At 36.1% G+C, this 23,883-nt stretch overlaps 1 protein-coding gene and 1 long non-coding RNA gene across 2 annotated transcripts; one reads left to right on the top strand and one right to left on the bottom strand.

Annotated features, from left to right (window-relative positions):
• Positions 1-13,442: 13,442 nt before the first annotated feature.
• LOC120202080 lies at positions 13,443-14,667 on the bottom strand. Its single transcript, XR_005523703.1, has 3 exons — positions 14,305-14,667; positions 13,758-13,860; positions 13,443-13,673 (listed from the first exon to the last, which is right to left on the bottom strand). It is a non-coding gene; the product is annotated as an uncharacterized LOC120202080 (long non-coding RNA).
• Positions 14,668-20,775: 6,108 nt separating this feature from the next.
• Positions 20,776-23,287, top strand: LOC120202064. The gene is made up of 5 exons (XM_039202550.1): positions 20,776-21,375; positions 21,478-22,029; positions 22,087-22,505; positions 23,032-23,117; positions 23,229-23,287. Exons 1-5 carry the CDS (start codon positions 20,776-20,778, stop codon positions 23,285-23,287), a joined length of 1,716 nt encoding a protein of 571 aa, XP_039058481.1.
• Positions 23,288-23,883: the final 596 nt, after the last annotated feature.

Here is a 23,883-nt window from a genome sequence, read left to right on the forward strand (position 1 = left end):
CTTAGCTGAACAATTTGGAATTTCAATCTAGTTTATCCAAGGAACTTCCTTATAAGTCCAATTCTCATTTGGAGGCCACTATGGTTGAACAAGTCATGGAGTAGTTAATCTAGCTGAGAATATTTTTGGATACAATTTTTCACTCGAACAGTGAAAGGGAGGAAATTGAAAACCTTGCATATTCTTTTTCTTCTTGATCACTTTACCATGTTTAACTGAATAAGACCTCATTGTATTAACCTCAGCTTCTTTCTCGACGTCAGTATTGTCATAGCCTTTTATCTTTCCATTCTTGATAGCTATTTCGATTATTACTCCACTCATGATAATGTCAGAGAAATTATTAGTGGCAATCCCTATCATGTGATTAATATAGGGAAATTTTAATGTACTGATGAACAAAGTAGTGAACTCCCTTTCAGTCAATGGTGGATGCACTTGAGAAGCAACGTCCCTCTATCATTGTGAATATTGTTGAAAGCTTTCATTGCACTTCATATTTATGTTTTGTAACATTGTTCGATCAGGGGCCATATCAGCCATGTTCTTGTATTGACTCAAAAAGGCTTGAGCTAAGTCTTTCCAAGAACGTATTTGAGTACTTTTTAGCTGATTATACCATTTAGATGCAGGTCTAGATAAACTATCTTGGAAACAGTGGATCAACAACTTTTCATTCTCCACATAGCTAGTCATGCGACGACAATACATAGTGATATGATATGAAGGGCATGTGGTCCCATTATACTTCTCAAAATCTGGAACTTTGAACTTTGGTGGAAGAACTAAGTCAGGACCAAACTTAGCTCTTTCGGGTCAAACCCATAAAATGACTCAATCGTATCTCTATATTTTATCACCTCTTCTACATTTTTCAGTTGTTGGATGAGTTTTTTGGAGTCAAGGACCTTATTATCAGTACAAAATTCATCTGGATTTAATCCAGAAGCAGTAGGACAATCACTGGGGACTCTAGCCTGATATTATGGGTTCTTAACATTGAAGTGAACTGGTGATTGGATTTCCTGATGTACATAGGTGTGCTCAGGAATGTGAACAGGTGTAACACCCAGAGGATTTGTAGGGCTTTCAACAAGACTTTTTCTAGCGGTCTAGTGCTTCCCAATCATTTCTTTCATATTGTTCAGTAGATCAATATGAGAATTTGCAATATTACCTTCAATTTGGGCCAACTTGCTCCTAAATTCTTCATGCCTCTTTTTTTGCTCTATCTCAAATTTGGCTAGCCTATCCTCAGTTTCTTTAGACATTTTTCTTGTGTCGTGCTAAGCGTTCTACAAGGACGAACCAAGATCACTTCGGTTGAAATCCTTATTTTAATGAATGAATGTTTTAATGCATGATGTAAGTTTGAAACTATAGATGTAACTATGCAAAGATGTAAATGCAAACATAAAAATGAAAAGATGCAAATGAAAATTCAAATGCAAATATGTGAATGTAGAAATAAAAATAAGAATGCAAATTGTGAAATATAAAAGCAAACAACAAATGCAAAATGAAAATGCAAAGATGCAAAATGCAAATGCATTAACGAAAAGGTGTTACTCAAGAGTGATCATCTTAGAACAAATTTCATTGAACACAAAAGTTTATGTGCATCAAACAAAACTTTTACACGTAGGGGACAACTTTCAGTCCGAACTTCAGCAAAACTTTACATATAGGGGATAACTTTCCCTCCTAACTTCTATAAAGCCAGGTTAGTCTATCAGCTTATGGGCCAATTGCTTGTTTGGACTGCAGCTTCTTCCATGACATTCTCTTTTTCCTTCATATTCTGTGTCAAATCTCGGAGTTGCTTATTTTCCCTTGTAAGAGAACCTTTCTGTCCAAGAAGTTCTTGGACAAGATCTTCATATATGTTGCAATTATTTTTCAGTTTGGTGACCCCTGTTATCCATTCTTCTGGAGTGTTTCCTATGCAGTATTTTGAAAGGCTTGACTAATCTTCTGGAAATCTTCATGCATGGTTTCCATTTCTGTGCTCAATTTCTTGTTTTGATCTTCAAATAACATGCTTGAGCTTCATAAAAACCTCCTTTATTCTGAATGCCCTGACTGATACTCTTGTCGTAGAATGCTTTTGGTATCAATCTAACAGGATCTTTGTAGAATACTTTTGGTATTAATATAACAGGATCTTTGTGTGCGTAGCTCACTTCTATCCTCGGAGTTCCCTCAGGCTGCTACTCCTTGGTTGCGTCATATTTTGTTTGATCATAAAACTTTTTGTCCATTTATGAATTCTTTCTAATTTGATAAACAGTCTTTCAAGTCAACACCTTTTGGTTATGCCATGATCATGCAATGTAAGAACAAGAAACCAATATAAACAAGTTAGAGCAAAATAACATGCATAAAAAATAAGAAAAATTAAAATGGTTAGTACCAACTAATGGAAAGAAAAAATTTCTATCTATCAAGGTATAAATCATAACCTCATGATTTCTAGTTCCATGCTTTGTTTGGAAAAGTTAACCTAACTGCATAATTTCTAGTTCCATGCTTTGTTTTGGAAATAAAATAAAAAGCTAGAGCTTATTTCTTCTTTGTGTACACCTACGGATAGGGTTTAAGTATTATCTTAGATTAGGAGAATTTCTAGGGTTTATTATATGCAGGGTTTCAGTTCTATGAGTAAAGGTACTCGAAATGTCCTTGTTGGTGCCCCCTTGGGCTGCCAAACCCTCAATCCTAGTCAGTTCATGACAAATGTAAGTGGACTGAGTTCAATTCGAGGGGACACATTTCTCTATGCCTGACACGGAGAATAAATTCTCACGAAGACATAGAGCATATGAACCTCGAAAGCTACTTGCTAGGTCTGACACGGAGAATAAATTCTCACGAAGACGTCGCTTTCACTCCCACTTAAAAGGGACAAATCTCAAATATAGAGATTATGTTTATGCAATGCAAGTGTTGTGTGTGAGGAGAAATTTTCAAACCTTTAACAAACAATTAAAGAATTAAATTTAATACCTGAAAATAAAACAAAATAAAGAAGAATATATATATATATAATAGTATAAAAATTATAAGTATAAAAAATTTGAAAGAAAAAGAATTATAAATTAAATAACTATGAAGTTTTAATTTCTAATTGATAGAGACAATTTATAATTGATTTTAAAGCTTGACCAGGTCCCCAGCAGAGTCGCCAACCTGTCGTAATCGGTTTTTGCCTGGGTACGAAATTTTACTTGGCGGGAAAATTAAAATGAATAAATAAATGATTTTGATTTAAAAAATTGTTTTGGGAGTCGTCATTGACCTTTTTGGGTTAGGTAGGTCAAATACCTAAAAACAATCTTTTAAAATAGTTTTTAAGAAAACATAATTTAAAAGATAAACTGATGTGCTTATAACCAAAAATATTTTTAGTAAAGAAGGGATTCGTGATCGATTACGTTTAGGGAAAGATTAGCACCCCTATAACACCCAAAATTGGTACTTATTAATTATAAATTATCTCTATTGTTGGAAATTTAAAAATTCAAAAATATATTTAATTCATAATCCTGTTATTTCAAATTTATTAATATAATTTTAAGAAAAAAATATATTAATTTTTATATTTTTTATAATTTTATAAATAAGATATTTATTTACTTAAAAATATCAGAAAATGACTTATAGGTGCTTTAAGACAGCTCATTTCTTAATATTAAAAAATAAATAAATATTAATAAAATATTTCTCTAAAAATAATTAAAATAAATTAATATATAATTTATAAAAATAGGATACTTATTTATTTAAGAATATCATAAAAGGATTTCTAGTTGCTTTAAGACAACCCTTTTCTTTAATATTAAAAAATAAATAAATATTAAAAATATGATTATTTTTGTCTAAAAGTAATTTATTTAAAATTAAATTTATAAATAGGAAAAAATAAATAAATAAATATTATTTATTATATATATTTATATGACTAACTAATAATAATAATTAAACATATAAAATTAAATAATAACTAAACAGTGACTAAAATAAATAAAATTAAAACTATAGTATTAAAATACATAATATATAAATTAATAGACAAAATGAAAATTATAAAAATCAGTGGTTAAGATTGTAAAATTTTAAAATTGAAAGATCTAATTCGAAATGTCATAAATCTAAGTGCTAAAAGTGTACTTTGTCCTTAATTAATTAATTAATGATCAAAATAAAAATTATTAAAGCTTAAGGGACTAAATATGGTATTTTACACTAAATATATATACATATATAAACAATGATTAAATTATAATAAAACAAAATTAGAAAACCGAATTAAAAGGCTCATAAATTGATATTAGTGACTAAAACGAAAAGTTACAAAACTATGGGTGTTGCGGAAAGAGTTTGCCCATTTACTGAAATTACGCAAGGGGTCCCTTCTCAAAACGGCGTCGTTTGAGGAGGGAATTAAATACCCCCAACCCGGCCTAAAATGACCATTTAGCCTCATTTCTTCTCTTTGGTTCTCTCTCTAAGAGAGAGAACCCTCTCTCTTCTCTCTAGCTCCTCCCACTGGAGGAACATTGGTCACCGATAGACCGCCGTGAACCACCATCGACATCCACCGTCGGCCACCAACGCGGTGGCCGGAGCTCACCCAACTATATCAACTCGAAGCCCTTTTCTCTCTAAAGCCGAATCCGACAATCTTTTCCCCTAAAAACCTTTAGATTACCCTAGTTCTAAAGAAAAATGAAGCTTTTACCTCGGTTGAAATGATGTGAGCGACGGTTTGAAAACCAATGGTTGTAGGTAAGTATTTTCCTCTCTTCTTGGCTATTGTTTTTTGCGTCGTCGGTGTTGCTATGGTTATGCTTGATGCTCGTTTCTTGTTCGTATCTTCTTCTTCTCTGTTGGTTGATGTTGCTCTCGGTTTCCTCTGTCTTCTTTTTTTCATGTTTGGTGGCCTTATTTATAGGCCACCACAAGGCTGTCGTTGGATCGGTTAAAGGAGGATCGTTTGGTAAGTCACCAAACTATGGTGGTGACTCACAATAGAGCTCGACGTGTGGAGGGGTAGATGGCCTCCTAGAAGCTTCGCCGAAGGCGGCGTCGTGGTAGTAGCAACGTTGGTAGCGGATGGTTGGACCACCTGGCAGCGGAGGTGTTGGCAGTGGCTGTTCATCCTTTATGAGGCGACGACGGCTAGGATGTAAACCTAGGGTTATGAAACCCTAGGGCTTCATTTGCTGGAACCATCTGGGTCGTTGGATCAAGACTAGATCCAACGGCTACAATCAATGGAGGCTGGGAATTGGAATGGTGAAACCCTATTAAGGTTTAGCGTTAGTGTTGGGCCTCCGAGTTGGGCTTTTAGTTCTGGGTCCTTATTTGTAATTGGGTTGGGTATGATTTGGGCCTGTAATAATAATAATAATAATAATAATAATAATAATAATAAAATAATAATAATATAATTATAAAATAGTAATAGTAATAGTAATAAATAAAATAATAATAACAATAATAATATAATAATAAAAACAAATGGTAAAAAAATCAGTATCTTCAAGTTGCTCTTTAATTCAGCATTGACTAGAGTGGCTTTCTAGAGTAAAGCCTTTTGTTGTTTCATCGGTTATGGATGTTATGAATTGTCCTCGTACTGTTGTGACTGATGGGCGTTGAGGATTGTTTAAGCATATATATTTTTTCTACCCCATGGTGTTTTGTTATGTCTTTGGTTGGGTGATTTGCGTTATTACAGGGTTTGCCTTGGCAGGTCCAGTCTGTGCTGCCATATAGTGCAATTGAGGTTGGTAGTCACTGCGCTCCAGGTAGTGTGTATGCAATAGTTAGTTTCGAGATGCCTTGTGCGGCTGGTTGATGCCTGGGTGTGCAGTGTTTTTTGTGCTTGGTTCTGATTTTCATCTTTGTGTTTGGTTTCTGACGGCTTTAATGTGTATGTTGAAATGGGTTTTGGTTGATGTGGCCATTTTCCCTTCGCCTGTGCTGCAGCAGGTTGTTACTCCGTTAGTTTTGGAATGTAGCAGGTGTCTGGTCCTGTTTTGTTGTGCCTGAGTTGTTGCTGGTTCGGTTTTTGCTTGTGTTGCATTTTGATTGCCCTGTTTTGCTGAAGTTGTTTTGCTGAAGCTGTTTTGCCTTGACTTTGTGCTCTGGTTGGTTGATGGCCTTGGAAAGTAGTGGTTGCTATTAGTGTATCATATTACAGCTGATAGCCGTTGCTGGAACTATTTTTGTTAAATCTGTTGTAACTGATTTCTAGTCAGTTGGGCTAGTTAGTTTGGCTAGTTAGTTGGGCTTATCTGTATATATAGTGGGTCTGATCCACTATTCAAGAAGTAAGTGAATATTTTGCTATTTTCATAAAACATTGTAACTTTCTGAAATATCATTGAGCACTGGTTTCGTGCCTTCTTCTCTTCTTCTCTCTCACTCTACCAGTTCACCATAGTTGAATTGTTTGTAGTTACTTTGATTTATTTCTGTCATGGTATCATTCGCCTAAACTTCTTGCGGTCGTTAGTCTTCCGTTCTGCGTGAAGCTCCTGTTCATCGCTTTTGTTTGCCCTAATCTTCAAAATTGGTGCTAAATCCCTAATGATGCGTTCGAATTGAAGTGCTTTTTGGTCTCAGAATTGTTCGCTGCTCTCTGCACTCTGATTTCTTGTCGATTTGGTCCTTTGGTTTCAGGCTGATTCTTCGCATCCTGTTTCAAAGGTTGATTCTTGTTTGGCTTTTTTGATCTTTGTTCTGGTGAGATTGCTCCTTTACTATTTTTTATTGGTCTGGCATACTGCTCTTTGGTTTGCATTTTCTGTTCTCGGTTGTTCTGGCATACTGTGTCTTTGATGTTCCTTTCCTACTTTGCTGGTCATATTTCATTCTAATTAGAAGTTGTTGTCTGTTATTCTTATGGCAAATACTTCTGATGACAGTACTCTCAATTTTGCTAGCTCTGCTTATGCTACCTCCTCTAGACTATTATCTACTAAGAAAATCAATGTGATCCTAGATGATCACAACTATCTGTTATGGCATCAACAAGTGTTTCTTACTATTAAAACTCATAGGCTTCAAAAATACATAGATTCTAACATCTCTTGGCCTACACAGTATGTAACTAGAGATGGTGTTGTTAGTCTAAATCCTGAGTATGAACTTTATGAAGAGCATGATGGAGCTCTTGCTTCATGGTTTCTCTCCACTGTTAGTGAGGAAGTCCTACCACATCTCATAGGTCTTAATACTGCTGCTGAGATCTGGAATACTCTGCATAGGTTATACAGTGGCAAAACTACTCTAGATTGATGTCATATAGGAGAATGCTTCACTCACATAGAAAGGGAGATCTGAGTATGAGAGATTATCTGATGAAAATTAAATCTGTATGTGACAATTTAGCTAGTTGTGGTGAGATAATATCATAACATGAATACATCACAGCTATATTGAATGGCCTGCCACCTGAGTTTGAGTCAGTTATTACTGTTATAACTGCTACCCCCAATCCTCCAGATCTAAGATCTGGCAGTACCATATTACTGGATGCTGACACTAGACAATCTCAGTCCTTTAACCATGTCACAGCTTGTTGCTACTCAAGCTACAAGTGATCAAGTGACCTCCAATAATACTTCACATTCTGAATATCATTATAAGAATGAGCTTGTTGATAATACTGGTCAAAGTTTCAGTAACAACAATAACAGGGGCAGAGGTCGAGGATGATTTTCATCATCTAGACCACAGTGTCAATTGTGTGGTCGGATGGGACATCTTGTTGAAAGATGCTATTATAGATTTGATATGAATTATAAAAATGAATCCTCTCGGCCTATACAAAACACTAACACTAAAGGCTATTCCAATATTCAAGCCAATGTCAGCTCATATAGTCCCAGTAGTGACAACTTCAACTCTTATAATCCAATGTATTATACAAGTTCTGCACCTCAAATTCCACAATTTTCTGCATCTCAAATTCCTCAATTTTCTGCTCAATTTTTTACACCTCAAATTCCTCAATTTTCTGCTCAATATTCTGCACCTCAATTTCCTTAATTTTTTGTAGTCTCTCAAGCTCCACAAGTTATTGATTTTCAACCACAGAATTATCCTGTTAATATTCAACATCAAATCTGTCCGAATCCCCACAACATGTCTTCATTCCCTACTGGAAATCCAAATCAGTTCACTGCGGTTACTCAACCACAAATCACATCTCAAGCCTATATAGCTACACCTGAGACAGTAAATGATAATGCTTGGTATCCAGATTCTGGAGTAACTCATCACATAACAAAAGACTTGAATAATCTGCAAATTAAAGAGACTCTCCCTGGAACAGGTAGTGTAATTGTAGGCAATGGTAACTCACTTCCATTACAGTATACTAGTCAGTCACATTTTTGTGTTAATTATAATAAGTTTTACTTAAATAAGCTGCTTTATGTTCCTAACATTACTAAAAATTTGTTGTATGTTTCCAAATTCACTCAGGACAATCAGGTTCTACTTGAATTTTATCCTAATTTTTTCCAAGTTCGAGACTTGCATACTCAGAAAATTCTGTTAAAAGGAAGTGAAGATGGAGGACTATACAAATTCGATGTTGCAATGAATAAGTCTGTTAAAAATGACACTTGTTTACCTACTGGCAATGGGCTTCATGTCAATGATTCTGCTCAGAATTTTTCTGCTGATTCTGCTCATATTAATAATTCTGCTCATAATTCTTTGTCTTCAATAAGCTGCCATATTGTAAATACTAGAGTACCTATGGATGTATGGCACAAAAGGCTAGGTCATCCTTCTAAAGAAGTTTTGTTTTCTACATTAAAACACTACAATGTAATTCCTTTTTATATAAATAAAGATCAAATGTTGTGCAAAGCATGTCAACTTGCTAAATCACATAAACTGCCCTTTTATGAATCACATACTGCTTACTCACAACCTTTAGAGCTTATAGTTTCTGATGTATGGGGTCCTGCCCCTGTGTACTCTAATGGATTCAGATATTATGTTGCCTTCACTGATGCACATAATAGTTATACTTGGATTTATTTTTTAAAACAAAAATCTGAAGTTAAAACTGTTTTTCTTCAGTTTCATAAGCAGATAGAAAGGCAGTTTGGTGTCAAGCTCAAGGTGTTTCAGTCAGATGGAGGGGGTGAGTTTGGTGTTCTTCAAGCCTACATGAAGGAGCAAGGCATTGTGCACAGGATGTCATGTCCTCATACTTTATAACAGAATGGCTTAGTAGAAAGGAAACATCGACAGATAGTTGAGGTAGGTCTCTCTATGCTAGCTCAAGCTACAATGCCATTAAGTTTCTGGAATGATGATTTTTCTAGTGCAGTGTTTCTTATTAACCGGTTACCTACTCGAGCTTTATATGGCATTTCACCATATGAAAAACTTTTTCACAAAACACCATATTATAGTTTTTTAAGGGTTTTTGGTTGTGTGTGTTACCCATTTCTAAGACCTTATAACCAACATAAATTTCAGTTTCGGTCCTCTACTTGTGTCTTCTTGGGTTACTCTCCTACTCATAAGGGATATAAATGCTTAGATTTTAGTGGTCGAGTCTATGTGTCAAGACATGTTCGCTTTGAAGAAAATGAGTTCCCTTATCAACAACTTCAAAACCTTTCTAGTAGTTCTACTTCATCAATGATATACAGGTCTACTAGAGCTAAGCAAAAGTATTCAAGTGTCAAAATATTAGCTCCCAAGACAGTATGTTTTATCCTTCCTTTCTTTCTTCCACTAACACACACAGTCACAAGTTAGTCTCATCATCTTCCTCACTACCACAACAAATGTCTTCATCATCAATATCAACTTCTCATCCTTCAAATCTACCGTCTATTATACCATCAACATCATCACATTCATTCACTTCATCACCATCCAATGTACCTTCATCACAACCATCCACATCGTCTTCATCTCATCCATTCACAACTACTACATCTCTACAATCATCTCCATCTCCATCATCTATATTACTACTACCATCTCCATCACCACCACCACCACTGTCACGACAAATTCATAATACAAATCCCATGGTTACTCGTGGGAAGGCTGGCATTTTCAAACCCAAAATATTGCTTGCTGAGACAAGTCCTCAAGAGCCAACTAGTGTCTATAAAGCACTACAGCATCCTGATTAGTGTGAAGCAGTTCATAATGAGTATAATGCTCTTATGAAGGATGGTACATGGGAGTTGAAGCCTCTTCCACCTACACGCAAAGCAGTGGGTTGCAAGTGGCTTTTTAAAGTTAAGAAGAAGCCTGATGGGTCTGTTGACAGGTTTAAGGCTCGTCTGGTTGCCAAGGGTTATTCACAAATGATAGGGAGAGACTTCTCTGAGACGTTTAGTCCAGTTGTTCGAACAAGCACAATCAGGACTGTGTTGGTTGTTGATGTCATGAAGAATTGGCCACTTAGACAAATTGATATTAACAATGTGTTCCTCAATGGGAAGTTAACTGAGGAAATTTATATGAGACAGCCTTCGGGATTCGAGAAGAAGAGTGAAGATGGGCAAGAACTGGTGTGCTGTTTAAAAAAGACACTTTATGGGCTTAGGCAAGCTCCTAGAGTATGGTTTGAGACTTTGAGAAATTTTTTGGTTAAAAACCTTGGTTTCACTGTTTCAAAAGCTGATTCCTCCTTGTTTATCATAAATTCAGCATGCTCTCAAGTGCTTTTAATGGTGTATGTTGATGATATAGTCATCACTGAAAGCCAGGAAATTGAAATGGATGTCATAGTGAAAAAAATCAATAAGGAGTTCTCTCTTAAAGACTTGGGTCACTTAGAGCTCTTTCTTGGAATGCAAGTTGAGCATACTGCAGGAGGTTTAATTTTAAATCAGAAGAAGTACATTTCTGATTTGTTGAAAAGATCAAATCTAGATGAGTCAACACCTACAGCTACTCCTATGGTTCTTACTCCCAAGCTTAAGGCAAATGATGGACAGTTGTTTGGAGATATCCATCTTTATCGTAGCATTGTGGGAGGTTTGCAATACGTGTGTTTAACACGATCTGACATAGCGTTTGTTGTTAACAAAGTTAGTCAGTACATGAATAGCCCATGTGATACTCATTGGAGGGTAGTAAAGCGCATACTAAGGTATCTCAGTGGTACACTTGAGCATGGGTTGTTTTTCACTCAATCTGGAAATTTTAGTCTGGTCTGCTACTCTGATGCAGACTGGGCAGCCTCGGTGGAAGATAGACAATCCACGACAGGCTATTGTGTTTATCTTGGGGGAAATCCAGTTTCGTGGTGCTCTAAAAAACAAAGTGTTGTATCTTGATCTACATCAGAAGCAGAATATAGAAGCCTTGCTAATTCTGTTTCTGAATTTATTTGGATTGAACAACTTCTTGATGAAATTGGGGTTAGTTTAGCTGGAAAACCAGTTGTATGGTGTGATAACACCTCTGCAATTTCTATGGCAGCAAATCCTACACACCATGCTCGAATAAAGCATGTGGAAATTGATATACACTTTGTGAGGGAAACAGTGTTGGCTGAACAACTTAGTGTAAACTTTGTTCCTTCTGCAGAACAGGTTGCTGATATACTCACCAAGCCGTTGTCACCTGTAGTGTTTAGTGATATGCGCTCACGTCTTGGTGTTAAGTCTTGGGCAGAAATCAACAGCATCAGTCATAAGAAGCAAGTTTGAAGAAGCCAGGAAAATGTTGAAGTGGCAGTTCAGATCATAAGAAAACCAGGAGAATATTAGTGTATCATATTACAGCTGATAGCCGTTGCTGTAACTATTTTTGTTAAATCTGTTGTAACTGATTTCTAGTCAGTTGGGCTAGTTAGTTGGGCTTATCTGTATATATAGTGGGTCTGATCCACTATTCAAGAAGTAAGTGAATATTTTGCTATTTTCATAAAACATTGTATCTTTCTGAAATATCATTGAGCACTGGTTTCGTGCCTTCTTCTCTTCTTCTCTCTCACTCTACCAGTTCACCATAGCTGAATTGTTTGTAGTTACTTTGATTGATTTCTGTCAGCTGCCTGGTGGTTGTCTTTCCTTTGTCTTATGAAGTAGATCATTAGATGTCAAGTTCGTTGTGATTTGTGGTTGTTAATGTGATTTGGTTGTTGGAACTCTATCGACGATGAGTGGGTACTCTTTTTCCTCCATTTAAAATTAGGGAGGTTTTTTAATGATATCTCTCTCTTCGTTGCTTTCGTATATTTTGATCGTTAGTATACAAAGCATCCATTTTCAAAAATAAAAATAAAAAAATAAAATCAATCAATTAAATTACCAAACAATCATTAAACATTACTTTAGAGGCTAAATTATCAATCATATTGATGATAAGGGTTTATAGCGATTAAAATCATCAAAATGATTTTAAACCTTATCAAACAAAGATTAAACATTATTTTAGAGAATCTATAATATATTACGATTAATGTATTAAACGATGCTATTCAAAGTTGATCTATGAAAGTATCTGTTTATAAAAAACAAATATAAATCATATAGGAAAAAATTAATTTTTTATTTTATTTTATTTTATAATGTAATATAAAAATAATGAAATTTAGATTTCTTCATAAGGATTTAAGATCAAAATGGTAGGCATAAAAAATGCGACTTGTACCACTATGGTAACCACAACCATCAGCCAAACCCTTTTGACATGACCCAATTTGCATGATATCTGCTTCATCGATTAACATCCCACTACGTAACAAATTCTAAAAAGATTACACGTATCTTTATTTTTGCAAGCAATTGGCAATGTCAAATATTATTTTTTGCCGTTTATTGCACCAAATCAGCAAATCATCCTAAGTTATAATAACAATATTTCTCAATCTAGATGTAATCCACTTGCTCAATAAAAAAATCTATCCTTTCGTTAAGTCAATAATTAACAAGAATTAAGTGAAGACAAATGGCAAATGACCTAAATAAATAAATAAACAAATTTGGTTCCATTCCATGCGTTGGCAAATTTTGACTTTGTTGAGTGGTCAATTTCTCAATTGGGCCCCTTTCTTCTTCCCCTGTTTTAATTATTGGGACTAATCAACAACACGAGAACCACGTTATGTATGCAATCCTGCATTTTAATATTAGTATTATCAATGTATCTGATTATAAGGTAGTATTTGCTTATAATTTTTCTTAGTCATTGATCACGTATATATATATCTTGTAGGCACAATTGTTCGAATTTGAAATATCTAGAGAGAACAATATTTCTTTTTTACTCCTTAAATCGTTTGATGAATTCATATTTTATATGATATTATTTCATCAATCATAAAACAAAGATATATTGTTGACACTAACTTTTCGTCCTGTCTTTTAATACATTATTATTATTATTGTGATTATTAATGTTACATATTATATTTTACAGACCCAAGACCCAGTTACAAATATCAACCGAATTACAAGATGTTAGTTCAAGCCCATGTGACCCTGTTCAGTAACCCGACCTAATGAATTTAGGATTTGCTAAAATCCTAAAGCAAGCTGCCATCAACTTCAACTGTCATCCACGCATGTCTCCTACTGCAGTGTCAAGCCAACATAGAGACACCACCAAATACTTCTAGAAGTTGTCATCATCTGGCCATCTCAGCAAATGTGACTGGATTGAAACTAATGTCAACACAAAAGATTAAGTTTACCTAAACCTTTGGGGAAAAAAAAAGCAAATCCTGAAAATTACGGGATTAAAGATACCTGCTTCAACACTAATTGAAGAAAAAAGTGGATTCGAAACAACCATAAATAGGGGAAATTTCAACGGGGAATAGAAGGAAAATGGAGGAGGTTTTCCTGGATACTGAGAAAGAAAAACATAAAATCATTGTAACATGAATATAAACATTGTATTAAAAAGCCGAGAAAGCAATAGAAATACCAGGAAGTTTGAGGTATTATTTATTTGGTTTTCTCTTTATTTTTCAGTTTCCTTTTATATGTATGTTCGTATTATTTGGAAAAAAAAATCAGTGTAAATTGGTTCATTTCCTTCGATTAAAAGAACAAAACCCAAATGTTCTTCCCGAATCTTCAATAAAAAATAATCCATGTAAGAGTTTTTTTTATATATTCGAAAAAAATAAAGCAATACAAAGATTTTCAATTCACTTATTTACAACACAGTGCTAAGACCCAATATTTTCTTCAAACATAGTTTTCTTTATTTTTCTTAAAATTAACAAAGTCATATCCATTTTCATTCTTAATAAATATATTATGTAAAGAATAGGGAGATATCATTTACCTTCCAAAAAGAATCTCGTGACCGGAGTGAACCCTTGCATGCTCGATTTAAGGCTCGATCTGAGTGTTTTAGTGTGATCGAGAGTCATTGTTGTTACCGGCCACTAAAAATAGGATGAGTTAAATTAATCATGAAAAAAATCGAAACTTTAAAAAAGAGTAACGAGTGATGGGATCGTTGGGTATGGTAGTCGAATATAAGGCTTGGGGCTTCGAACGACGATGATGGTAGCTTGAGTGCGATCGTGCGAGCTTGGGAAGCTCTGGTATCTCTTTGGTGTTCTCGACCGAACAAGTGAAAGAGGGAGGCTGAAGAAGGAGAGAAGCTGCACAGGGAAAATTTTAAAACAAAAAAAATGGGAAATTTAAATGGGCTAGGGTTTAGTTCATGTTTAAAATAATATATATATATATATATTTATTCATTAAAATAACATTGTTTTAATAGTTAAAGCCGTGTTTTACATAAGGAGGGGGTAAACACTTTGGTTAATCCTTTGAGATTTCAATCATTTAACTTGGGTCCTTAATTTTTTTTTAGTTTCTGATTGTAGCTCCTAAGTTTCATGCAAATTTCATTTCGGTCCCTAATTATAGATTTATAGATTTATAATTTTGTCTTTGTACTTTATGCGTATTAAATTTTAGTCCCTTATATATTTAATTTTATTTTAATTTTGGCATAATATTTTAATAACTTATATTTTAATTCTATTTTTATTATAATTTTTGCATGTTGATTGCATTTGAATTCATTTTAGTCCTGATAAGCATTGCATGATAGCCTCATGTACATAACTTGACATAATTACATAAATTGACTAAGGGTAATATTCGAGCATTTTAATATTGTCGTAAAGTGACTGTCTTAACGTATAAGAAAGTTACTTTCGATAATTTTAAAATGAAAGTTTATCCCGCAAAGTGACACCAATTAAATCGAATCCATTTTATAAAATTTGGGATTGAGGAAAAGATCATATTCTTTTAATTAAATTCATTGAGAAAAGAGAGTTAGATCGACTCTATGGTCTCGTCTCTTGATATTTAATTAATTGAATATCCTTATTCTCATTAAATATTGGTAAAAATAAATAATTAATCAATTACTTGATAGGTTTTTTTTATTTTTACTTTTGCATGTGTTTTCAAAGGGTTTTCAAAATAATAATGTTCGATCATAAATAATTAAATATTATTATTTTATCTCTAAAAATTATTTTGGGTGTTATTATTTTGAAATTTAGAATGAAATTTTAATATTTTTTATTTCGATTGGAGTAAGAATCGATTGCTTCAAGGTATGATAGATCATTTCTTCTCGATAGGAAATAATTAAATATTATTATTCTTTCATCCAAAATTTCGAAAAATATTATTTTAGGGGATCATAAATCAAATTAATTTTGAACTTGTACATTTTATTGCAAAGACAATTAATTAATCGACTAGGTACCGATTTAGGGCACTGTAGGGGTGCTAATCCTTTCCCACATGTAACAGACTCCCGAACTCATTTTCTGGTAACGCAGTATTAAATTTGTTGTTTTAATTAAAATTAATTTTTATTTAAAATGACAAAACATTTTTGGGTGCCCAATCACACCTTAATTAAAGATTGGTGGCGACTCCTCGAACCGTATTTTTATCATAAAGGAATTTCCAAATTTTTGAAACGAGAGGTTTTTTTTAATCACATTCATTTTTAATTTAAATGTATTCTGAAGAGAATAATTAAAAATTGGTGTGGTTTTCAAAATCTCGCACTCGGGAAAAATACCGTTTCGACAGCTTGACGACTCCGCTTGGGACTTTTTTTAGAGAGTCAGGCCAATAATTGATTAATTAATTGTCTTTGCAAATAAAAAATACAAGTTCGTTCTAATTTGGTTTTTGATCCCTTGTTTTGTTTTAAATAAGTTTTGTTTGCTTTTTGATTCTTAATTTGCTTAACCACTAAATAGTTATACTGATCTGTTTGCTAATGTTGTCAGATTAAATAATTGTTCAGGGTCTTGAGTTTTATGTTTAGTGTTGTTTGCTTTGTTTCGCTTTTCCTCACACACTGCACAACTGCATTCGCATAACATGAGTTAAAACCCCACTCCGTCCTATTTAAGTAGGAGAAAGCAACTAATCCCTCGTGTGGTTTTCACCTCCGTGCGGGATAGTGAAATTCTCCTTGGGCTCACGCCTTATGATCCTCGTGAGGTTTTCACCTCCGCAATGACATAAGGAAGTGTGTCCCCTTAAATTGAACTCAATCTGAAAGCCTGTGATGGGCCAGGATTGAGGGTCCGGTAGCCCAAGGGGGCACCGACAAAGGACAATTCGAGGACCCTTTACTTTAGAACCGAACCCAGCATATAGTGAACATAGAGCCCAAATTTAGGTCGAGCCTGACTTGAAACTTAGGAGTCCCGTGAGGAGGGTACACGAGGAAAAGTTTTTGAGTCATTTATTTTCACTTTTTGAATAAATGTATGCGAACTAGAAATCAGGCGGTTAGGATTATTTTCCTGAACAAACATGTGAATTAGATATCATGCGGTTAGGATTTTTGTGAATAACAAAAGCATATGGGTAGAAATCATGACTGGGTAGGATCTACTAAAGCATGATTGGGTAGCTAACAAGTAGGGTAGGTTTTATCGATAAATTGATTTATGTTTAGTCAATTCATTTATGATTACTGACCGATTTTCTTTCTTTTTGTTTACTTTATCCTCATCTTGCATTGCACTATTCATTTCATAGGTGTTGATCCATGACTGATGTCCATATAGAAGACTAGTATTATGGAACGAATGATTCAAAAAGTAGAGGACAATGCAGACGTCTTGATATGGTCCGAGCAGTCTCAACTAACAAATGGAGATAGTTTATCACCAGGGTATATATCAGAGCTGAGAGGGTATACTCACATCAACGTTTGTCAGAATGATCTGAACGAACTGAAAGAGATTTGGGGAAGATGGGAAGCGTCCGATAAGCAATTGTTCTATCAACTCCATGGTGACATTTCATATCTCCTTGATATCCCGATTGATCGGAATTTGTTTAGAGCTCTAGCTCAGTTTTGGAATCCCGCTTATAGTTGTTTTACATTTGGCCGAGTAGACATGACACCTACTATAGAGGAGTATCGTGCCTTGATTCGCTGTCCGAGGTTCCAAGTAGACAAAGTATACACCAAACCCCCAAATACTCCTTCATTTAAGAAGAAACTTATTCTGATGACTGGCATGAGTGAAGAATGGGTTATGAGAGGCATAAAAAAGAAAGGAGACCGCGAATGCATTACTTGGACCCTTATGAGAGATTTGATTGACTGTCATCCTGATCGAAGAAAAAAGATTGACTTCTTTGCTCTAGGTATCTATGGATTGGTTATTTTCCCGAGAGTTCTCGGGCATATTGATGTATCAGTAATAGACCTGTTCGAAAGATTGGATAGACATGTGGATCATGTTCCAGCTATTCTGGCAGAAACATTTCGTTCCCTGAGCTCTTTCCGAAGAGAAGGGGAAGGACGATTCATAGGTTGTGCACCATTGTTGTTAACCTGGATCCTTAGTCATTTCAAACACGTCGAGAGAGCTCCTGGTCGGGTCTTCTTAAATGGTTTTTCACCGTTGAAGGATTTCATTTCTCGGCAGTGGCCTGGGGGTTTTACTGAGGAAAAGTGGATGATCATTTTCAAAAGTATCCGAGACAGTGACATATTATGGCGTACCTCATGGAATGTCTCATCTGACATATTATATCGATGTGGAGATAGAGATTGGGTTCTATTACCTGGTATTTGGGGATCTGTAGGGTATGCCCCATTACAGGTTTCCCGACAATTTGGGTCGAGACAGTTTATTCCGGCAACAAGGGAGTTATCTAAGTCTGAGTTTGCATTCAAGGGAGAACTGTATAAGAATAAAGTTAAAGGGGTAACTGATGCTTGGAGACAAACCCATCGGGTAAATCTCTTTACTTTTGAGTCAGGGCTATCTCGAGGATACGAGGAGTGGAGAAGCAACCGAGTTAATGATAATATTCCATTAAGAAATCAAGAGAATATCCAATCTATGGAAGAACACCTCAGGGTGATCCCTTCTCCGCTCGAGCAAGCCAAGCTTGATTTTGAGGCAGAAAGGAAACAATGGAGAGTAACTTTGCAAAAGCTAGAAGATGAAGTGTACCAGAAAGAGCTGGAGACTGACATCCAAAAGAGTCAGGCTGATCGGATTGAAAAAGTAGAGAAGCAACTTAGATTGGATTTCAATGACCTCCATTTATCACACCAGCGAATGATCAAAGATCAGACATCTGCTAGCTCTAGTAAGTCTTCTACTGAATGGAAGCAAGAAGTGGCAGGACTGAAAAGAGAAATTGGGGAAAGCAGTGAAGAACTCAAACGGAGTAGACATCAGGCCAAATTACTCTTGAGAGACAAAAATGCCCTTGAACAACAATTGAAAGAGAATCAGACCCAGAATGAGAAATTAAAGAATAGGGTCATGAGCTTAGAGACTGTTTTGCAACGATATAAAAGTCGAGAAAGTAGTTCACATGCTGAAGTGGAAAGATTGACGAAGCGTGCGAATGAACTCGAGGCCTTAGTTCAAGATTTGCAAAGAAGAGCAAATGAACTTTGATTGGTCCCTTATGAAAGAGTTATGCAATGGCGCTATCGTTGGGAGCAGGCTCAGTGTAGAGTTAAGCAAAGGGAGGATCTCATTGCAGGATACCTACAGCAAGCTCAAGGAGTGGCTCAACACTTAGTTGATCTGTCACAGGAAGCTAATAATGTGATTGAAGAACTGGATCCAGAGGCAGAAGAAAACCAGAAGATAGTGGAATTACTGGGACATATCCAACAATTAGGAGAGATAGCTCTATTTTATCTGTGATCTGTTTAATCCTTGTAATTGAGCTTCATTTCCTATATAAAAAGTTGTTCTAAGGAATCGTCCCAGAATCAACACCTCATATTGCATTCATCTTGCATTCATATTCCATCTACATTGCATTTCCTTTTATAAATAACATTCTAATCACATTTTTCACACCTCATTAATAAAACACCATGATTAATAAAAAATATTGTGGCAGAATACTGGACACTTATAAGCATCCATACAACACGCGAAAAAAGGCAATGGATGATAGAATTGTCAATATAGAGAAGGTTCAAGCTGAAATGCAAGAGAATTTAAAGAAAACGCAAGAGGAAATGCGCGAACAGATAATGAAGGCTCAAGACGACATGATGGAAAAGTTGGTTAGTTTGCTACAGGGAAATAGTGTGGTCCAAGGAGAGGCTCCAGTTATCGGTCCTGCTGCTGAGGAACCTTTATATCCCCCTGCTTCACACCACCGTATATCCACACACAACAAGCCACGACCATCCAACCAAAAAAATACAAGTAAACCTATATGGTTCTTCCACGAACCCACAACCAATTGAAGATGTCCCTGATTTGGATGAGGAAGACAAAAAAGAACATGATAAGGAGATTAAGAAAGAATGGGAACAAATGAAGCATGAATTCCGAGCTATGAAAGAAGATGCTAGATTATATGGAATTGACGCCAAAGAGCTAAGTCTGGTCCCTGATTTAGTGTTACCACCGAAGTTCAAAGTTCCAGACTTCGAGAAATTTGATGGCACCAGTTGTTCTTCTGCACACATTACCATGTTTTGCAGAAAAATGATAGGCTATGTGGGAAACGATCAGCTATTAATTCATTGTTTTCAAGAGAGCCTGGCAGGCTCAGCAATCTGTTGGTACAATCAGCTAAGCCTAGCTCAGATTAAATCCTGGAAGGATTTGGCTAAGGCTTTTCTAGAGCAATATAAGTACGTAAAAGATGTGAGGCCGAATCGAATTCTGTTGCAGAGTATGGAAAAAAGATCCAATGAGAGTTTCAAGCAATATGCCCAAAGGTGGAGAGATGTTGTTGTACAAGTTCATCCACCATTAGAAGAGGAAGAAACCAATATGTTTTTTATAAATACTCTGAGGGCCCCGTTCTTTGGACATCTCATTGGAAATTCGTCCAAGAATTTTGCTGACATAGTTAATACAGGAGAAATGATCGAGATGGCGATCAAAAGCGGGAAGCTAGATGGGGGAGAATCTAGCTGAAAGCCTCCAGTGAGAAGAAAAGATAATGAGGTCAGTAATGTGAAGAAATATGATTCTAATAACATTACAGTATCTCGACCACCGGCCACTGCGTCGTCAGCATTAAATCCTGTCCAGCAAGGAGTGAAAGAACCAAGATAGAAAAGAGAAAGGGTTCAATTTGACCCTATCCCCATGACCTATAAAGAATTATTCCAGATCCTGTATGACAAACATGTGGTGTCACCTTACCACACTTCTCCAATACAACCTCCTTACCCAAAATGGTTTGACATCAATGCTCAATGTGAGTATCATGCGGGTGCATCGGGCATTCAATTGAAAATTATATGGCCTTTAAAAAGTTGGTGCAGAGATTAAGACAAAGAAATATCATCAATTTCGGTGATAGTGAGCAGCCGAATGTGGCTCGGAACCCATTGTCGAACCATGCAGGGACATGGGTTAATGTTGTTATTGAAGAAAGAGTGAACAGAGTCATAACCAAAGTCAATGAAGTGAAATCACCCATGCATTGGGTATGGGGGCAAATGGTCAAAATAGATTGGTTGACCTTTAATGTTAACGGGAATAAGCATGCTTGCCCCTACCACCGTTGTGAGGATCATGTCATTCAAAACTGTGATGAGTTTAAGGCTTTGGTTCAAAGGCTGATGGATAGTAAAGACATGGAATTTTACCATGAAGCTATGGAGGAGGAAGAGGTAGAGATTTGTGCTTCCGAGGGTACATCCAAAGGAGTCTACAATTCCAACTGCCCTCTGGTTATCATGCCGAAAGCCCGTACAGTAGAGAATATAACCCCAAAAGTGATGATCATACCCCCGTCGTCCTTTCTCTATAAGGATAGCAAACAGATCCCCTGGAGGTACGAGTGCCATCTAGGTGATGTTGGTGTTTCAAAGGGTGCCAATGAAGAGGTGGATGAGGTAGGCCACTTCACCAGAAGTGGGAGGTGTTATTCTCCTAATCCGACCAATGAACCCAAAAAAATAGCAACCCCAGATAAAGGAAAAAAGGTCGAGATACAGCTGAAAGATGATGAGCCAACAATTAATGAGCCTGTAACCGAGAACGAAGCTGTGGAGTTTTTAAAATTTTTGAAGCATAGCGAGTACAGCATCGTCGAGCAACTACACAAGTTGCCAGCTCGCATCTCAATCCTGGCTCTACTATTAAGCTCTGAGGCACATCGAAATGCCTTGATGAAAGTCTTAAATCAGACCTTTGTGCCAAAAGATGTGCCAGTAGAAAAGATAGACCGGTTGGTTGCAAATATTCAAGCAGAAAATTTCATCTCGTTCTCTGATGATGAAATCCCGTCTGGAATGATGGGCAATCCTAAAGCCCTGCACATTACCATCAGGTGCAAGGGACAAGTGTTATCGCGAGTACTAATCGACAATGGCTCTGCCCTGAATGTGATGCCATTAGTAACATTGAAAAAACTACCGGTTGATAGTACATACATGAGAAATTGCCAAAGCATCGTTCGAGCTTTTGACGGAATAAAGAAGGAGGTGCTGGGGAAGATCGATATTCCTTTAACCATTGGCCCATCAACCTATGAGGTCGAATTCCTTGTAATGGATATAATGCCTTCCTATAACTGCTTGTTAGGAAGGCCTTGGATCCATCAGGCAGGAGTGGTGCCATCCACTTTGCATCAGAAACTCAAATTTGTAATTGAAGGGAGACTGGTATGCCTTAATGCTGAGAAAGATATCATTGCTTCCATATCTACTACCGCTCCATATGTCGAAATAGATGAAGATGCGGTCGAGTGCTCTTTCAGAGCCTTGGAATTCATTAATGCCACCTTTGTTGCTGAAAGAAAGAAAATTCCGAAGCCTAGGCTATCCAATTGTACTAAAATGGAACTGAAAATGACTATGGGAAGAGGAGCCAAGGTTGGAAGAGGATTGGGAAGCCGCCTACATGGAAATATTAATCCAGTTTTTCATGTTATTAAGCGAGACCGTTTTGGTCTGGGATATCACCCGCCCTTAAAAGAAAAGTTGAAAAATGTTCAAAAGAGCAAGGAAAGGAGGAAAGCCAGGTTAGTCGGGGAAGATATTAAGTGGGAACACATGAATTTCCCATTGTTGCGTGACACCTTCATATCTGGGGGTCATATGTTTCAGGGGAGTCGATCATCAAAAGAGTCTGTTATTGAAAATACCCTGAAGGATTTGGGCATAAATGTGATATCAGAGGAAGGAATCGAAGACGGAAGGGCTATGGGCATCTATCCCACACCACCAGGCTTTGTGCTAAACAATTGGACTGCAGAAGAATTACCTGTAGTTTACAAAACTATTTCAGAGTAATGCACAAAAACTTTCCCTATTGTCTAAACCCTGAGGCAATAGGTGATCTCTTGTAAGGGGTTAATCTATCTATTTTTTTTAAATAAATGATGCATTCCTGTTAATTCACGAAATGGCAAATATCATCATTTCCATTCTTTATTTATTTCTTTCTTTCTTTCTTTTTTATATATTATTATTTCATTCTATTTTGATATGGGATAGATTCTCCTGTATTTGTATATGTATATATCCTCTCGTTCGTTATTCTTTCAGGGCCTCCGATATCAATAGTATGAATGCTGATGAGTCTGATCTGAAGATAGATTTTGAGTTTCCCATATGTCAAGGGGAAATTGAAGGTTATGATAGTGATGAGGGAAGCCACTTATCTTCTGAACTACTAAAAATGGTAGAAAGAGAAGATAAACAAATTATACCTCATGAAGAGCCCATTGAGATCTTGAATTTAGGATCAGAGGAGGATAAAAAGGAGATAAAGATTGGCACCATCATATCTGCTGAGGGATGACAAAGTCTGATTCAACTGCTTCGAGAGTACAGAGATGTGTTCGCTTGGTCGTATGAGGACATGCCAGGGTTAGATACTGAATTAGTGGTACATAAATTGCCAATAAAGCCTGAATGTAAACCAGTACAACAAAAGCTCAGAAGGATGCGACCGAAATGCTACTTAAAATTAAAGAAGAAGTAAAGAAACAATTTGATGCTGGGTTCCTGAAAGTAGCCAAGTATCCGGAATGGGTAGCAAATGTCGTTCCAGTACCAAAGAAAGATGGGAAAGTTCGCATGTGCGTCGACTACAGAGATCTTAATCGGGCCAGTCCAAAAGATAATTTCCCTCTGCCACACAAAGACACCCTGGTGGACAATACAGCTGGAAACTTTCTATTTTCATTTATGGATGGGTTTTCAGGTTACAATCAAATAAATATGCATCCAGATGATATGGAAAAAACTATGTTTGTCACCATGTGGGGTACGTTCTATTACAAGGTGATGTCGTTCGAACTAAAGAATGCAGGGGCAACCTATCAAAGGGCCATGGTAACACTATTCCACGACATGATGCACAAGGAAATAGAGGTCTATGTCGATGATATGATT

This window comes from Hibiscus syriacus, unplaced genomic scaffold (assembly GCF_006381635.1).
Source record: "Hibiscus syriacus cultivar Baekdansim isolate YM2019G1 unplaced genomic scaffold, ASM638163v2 tig00008146_pilon, whole genome shotgun sequence".
Taxonomy (NCBI): domain Eukaryota; kingdom Viridiplantae; phylum Streptophyta; class Magnoliopsida; order Malvales; family Malvaceae; genus Hibiscus; species Hibiscus syriacus.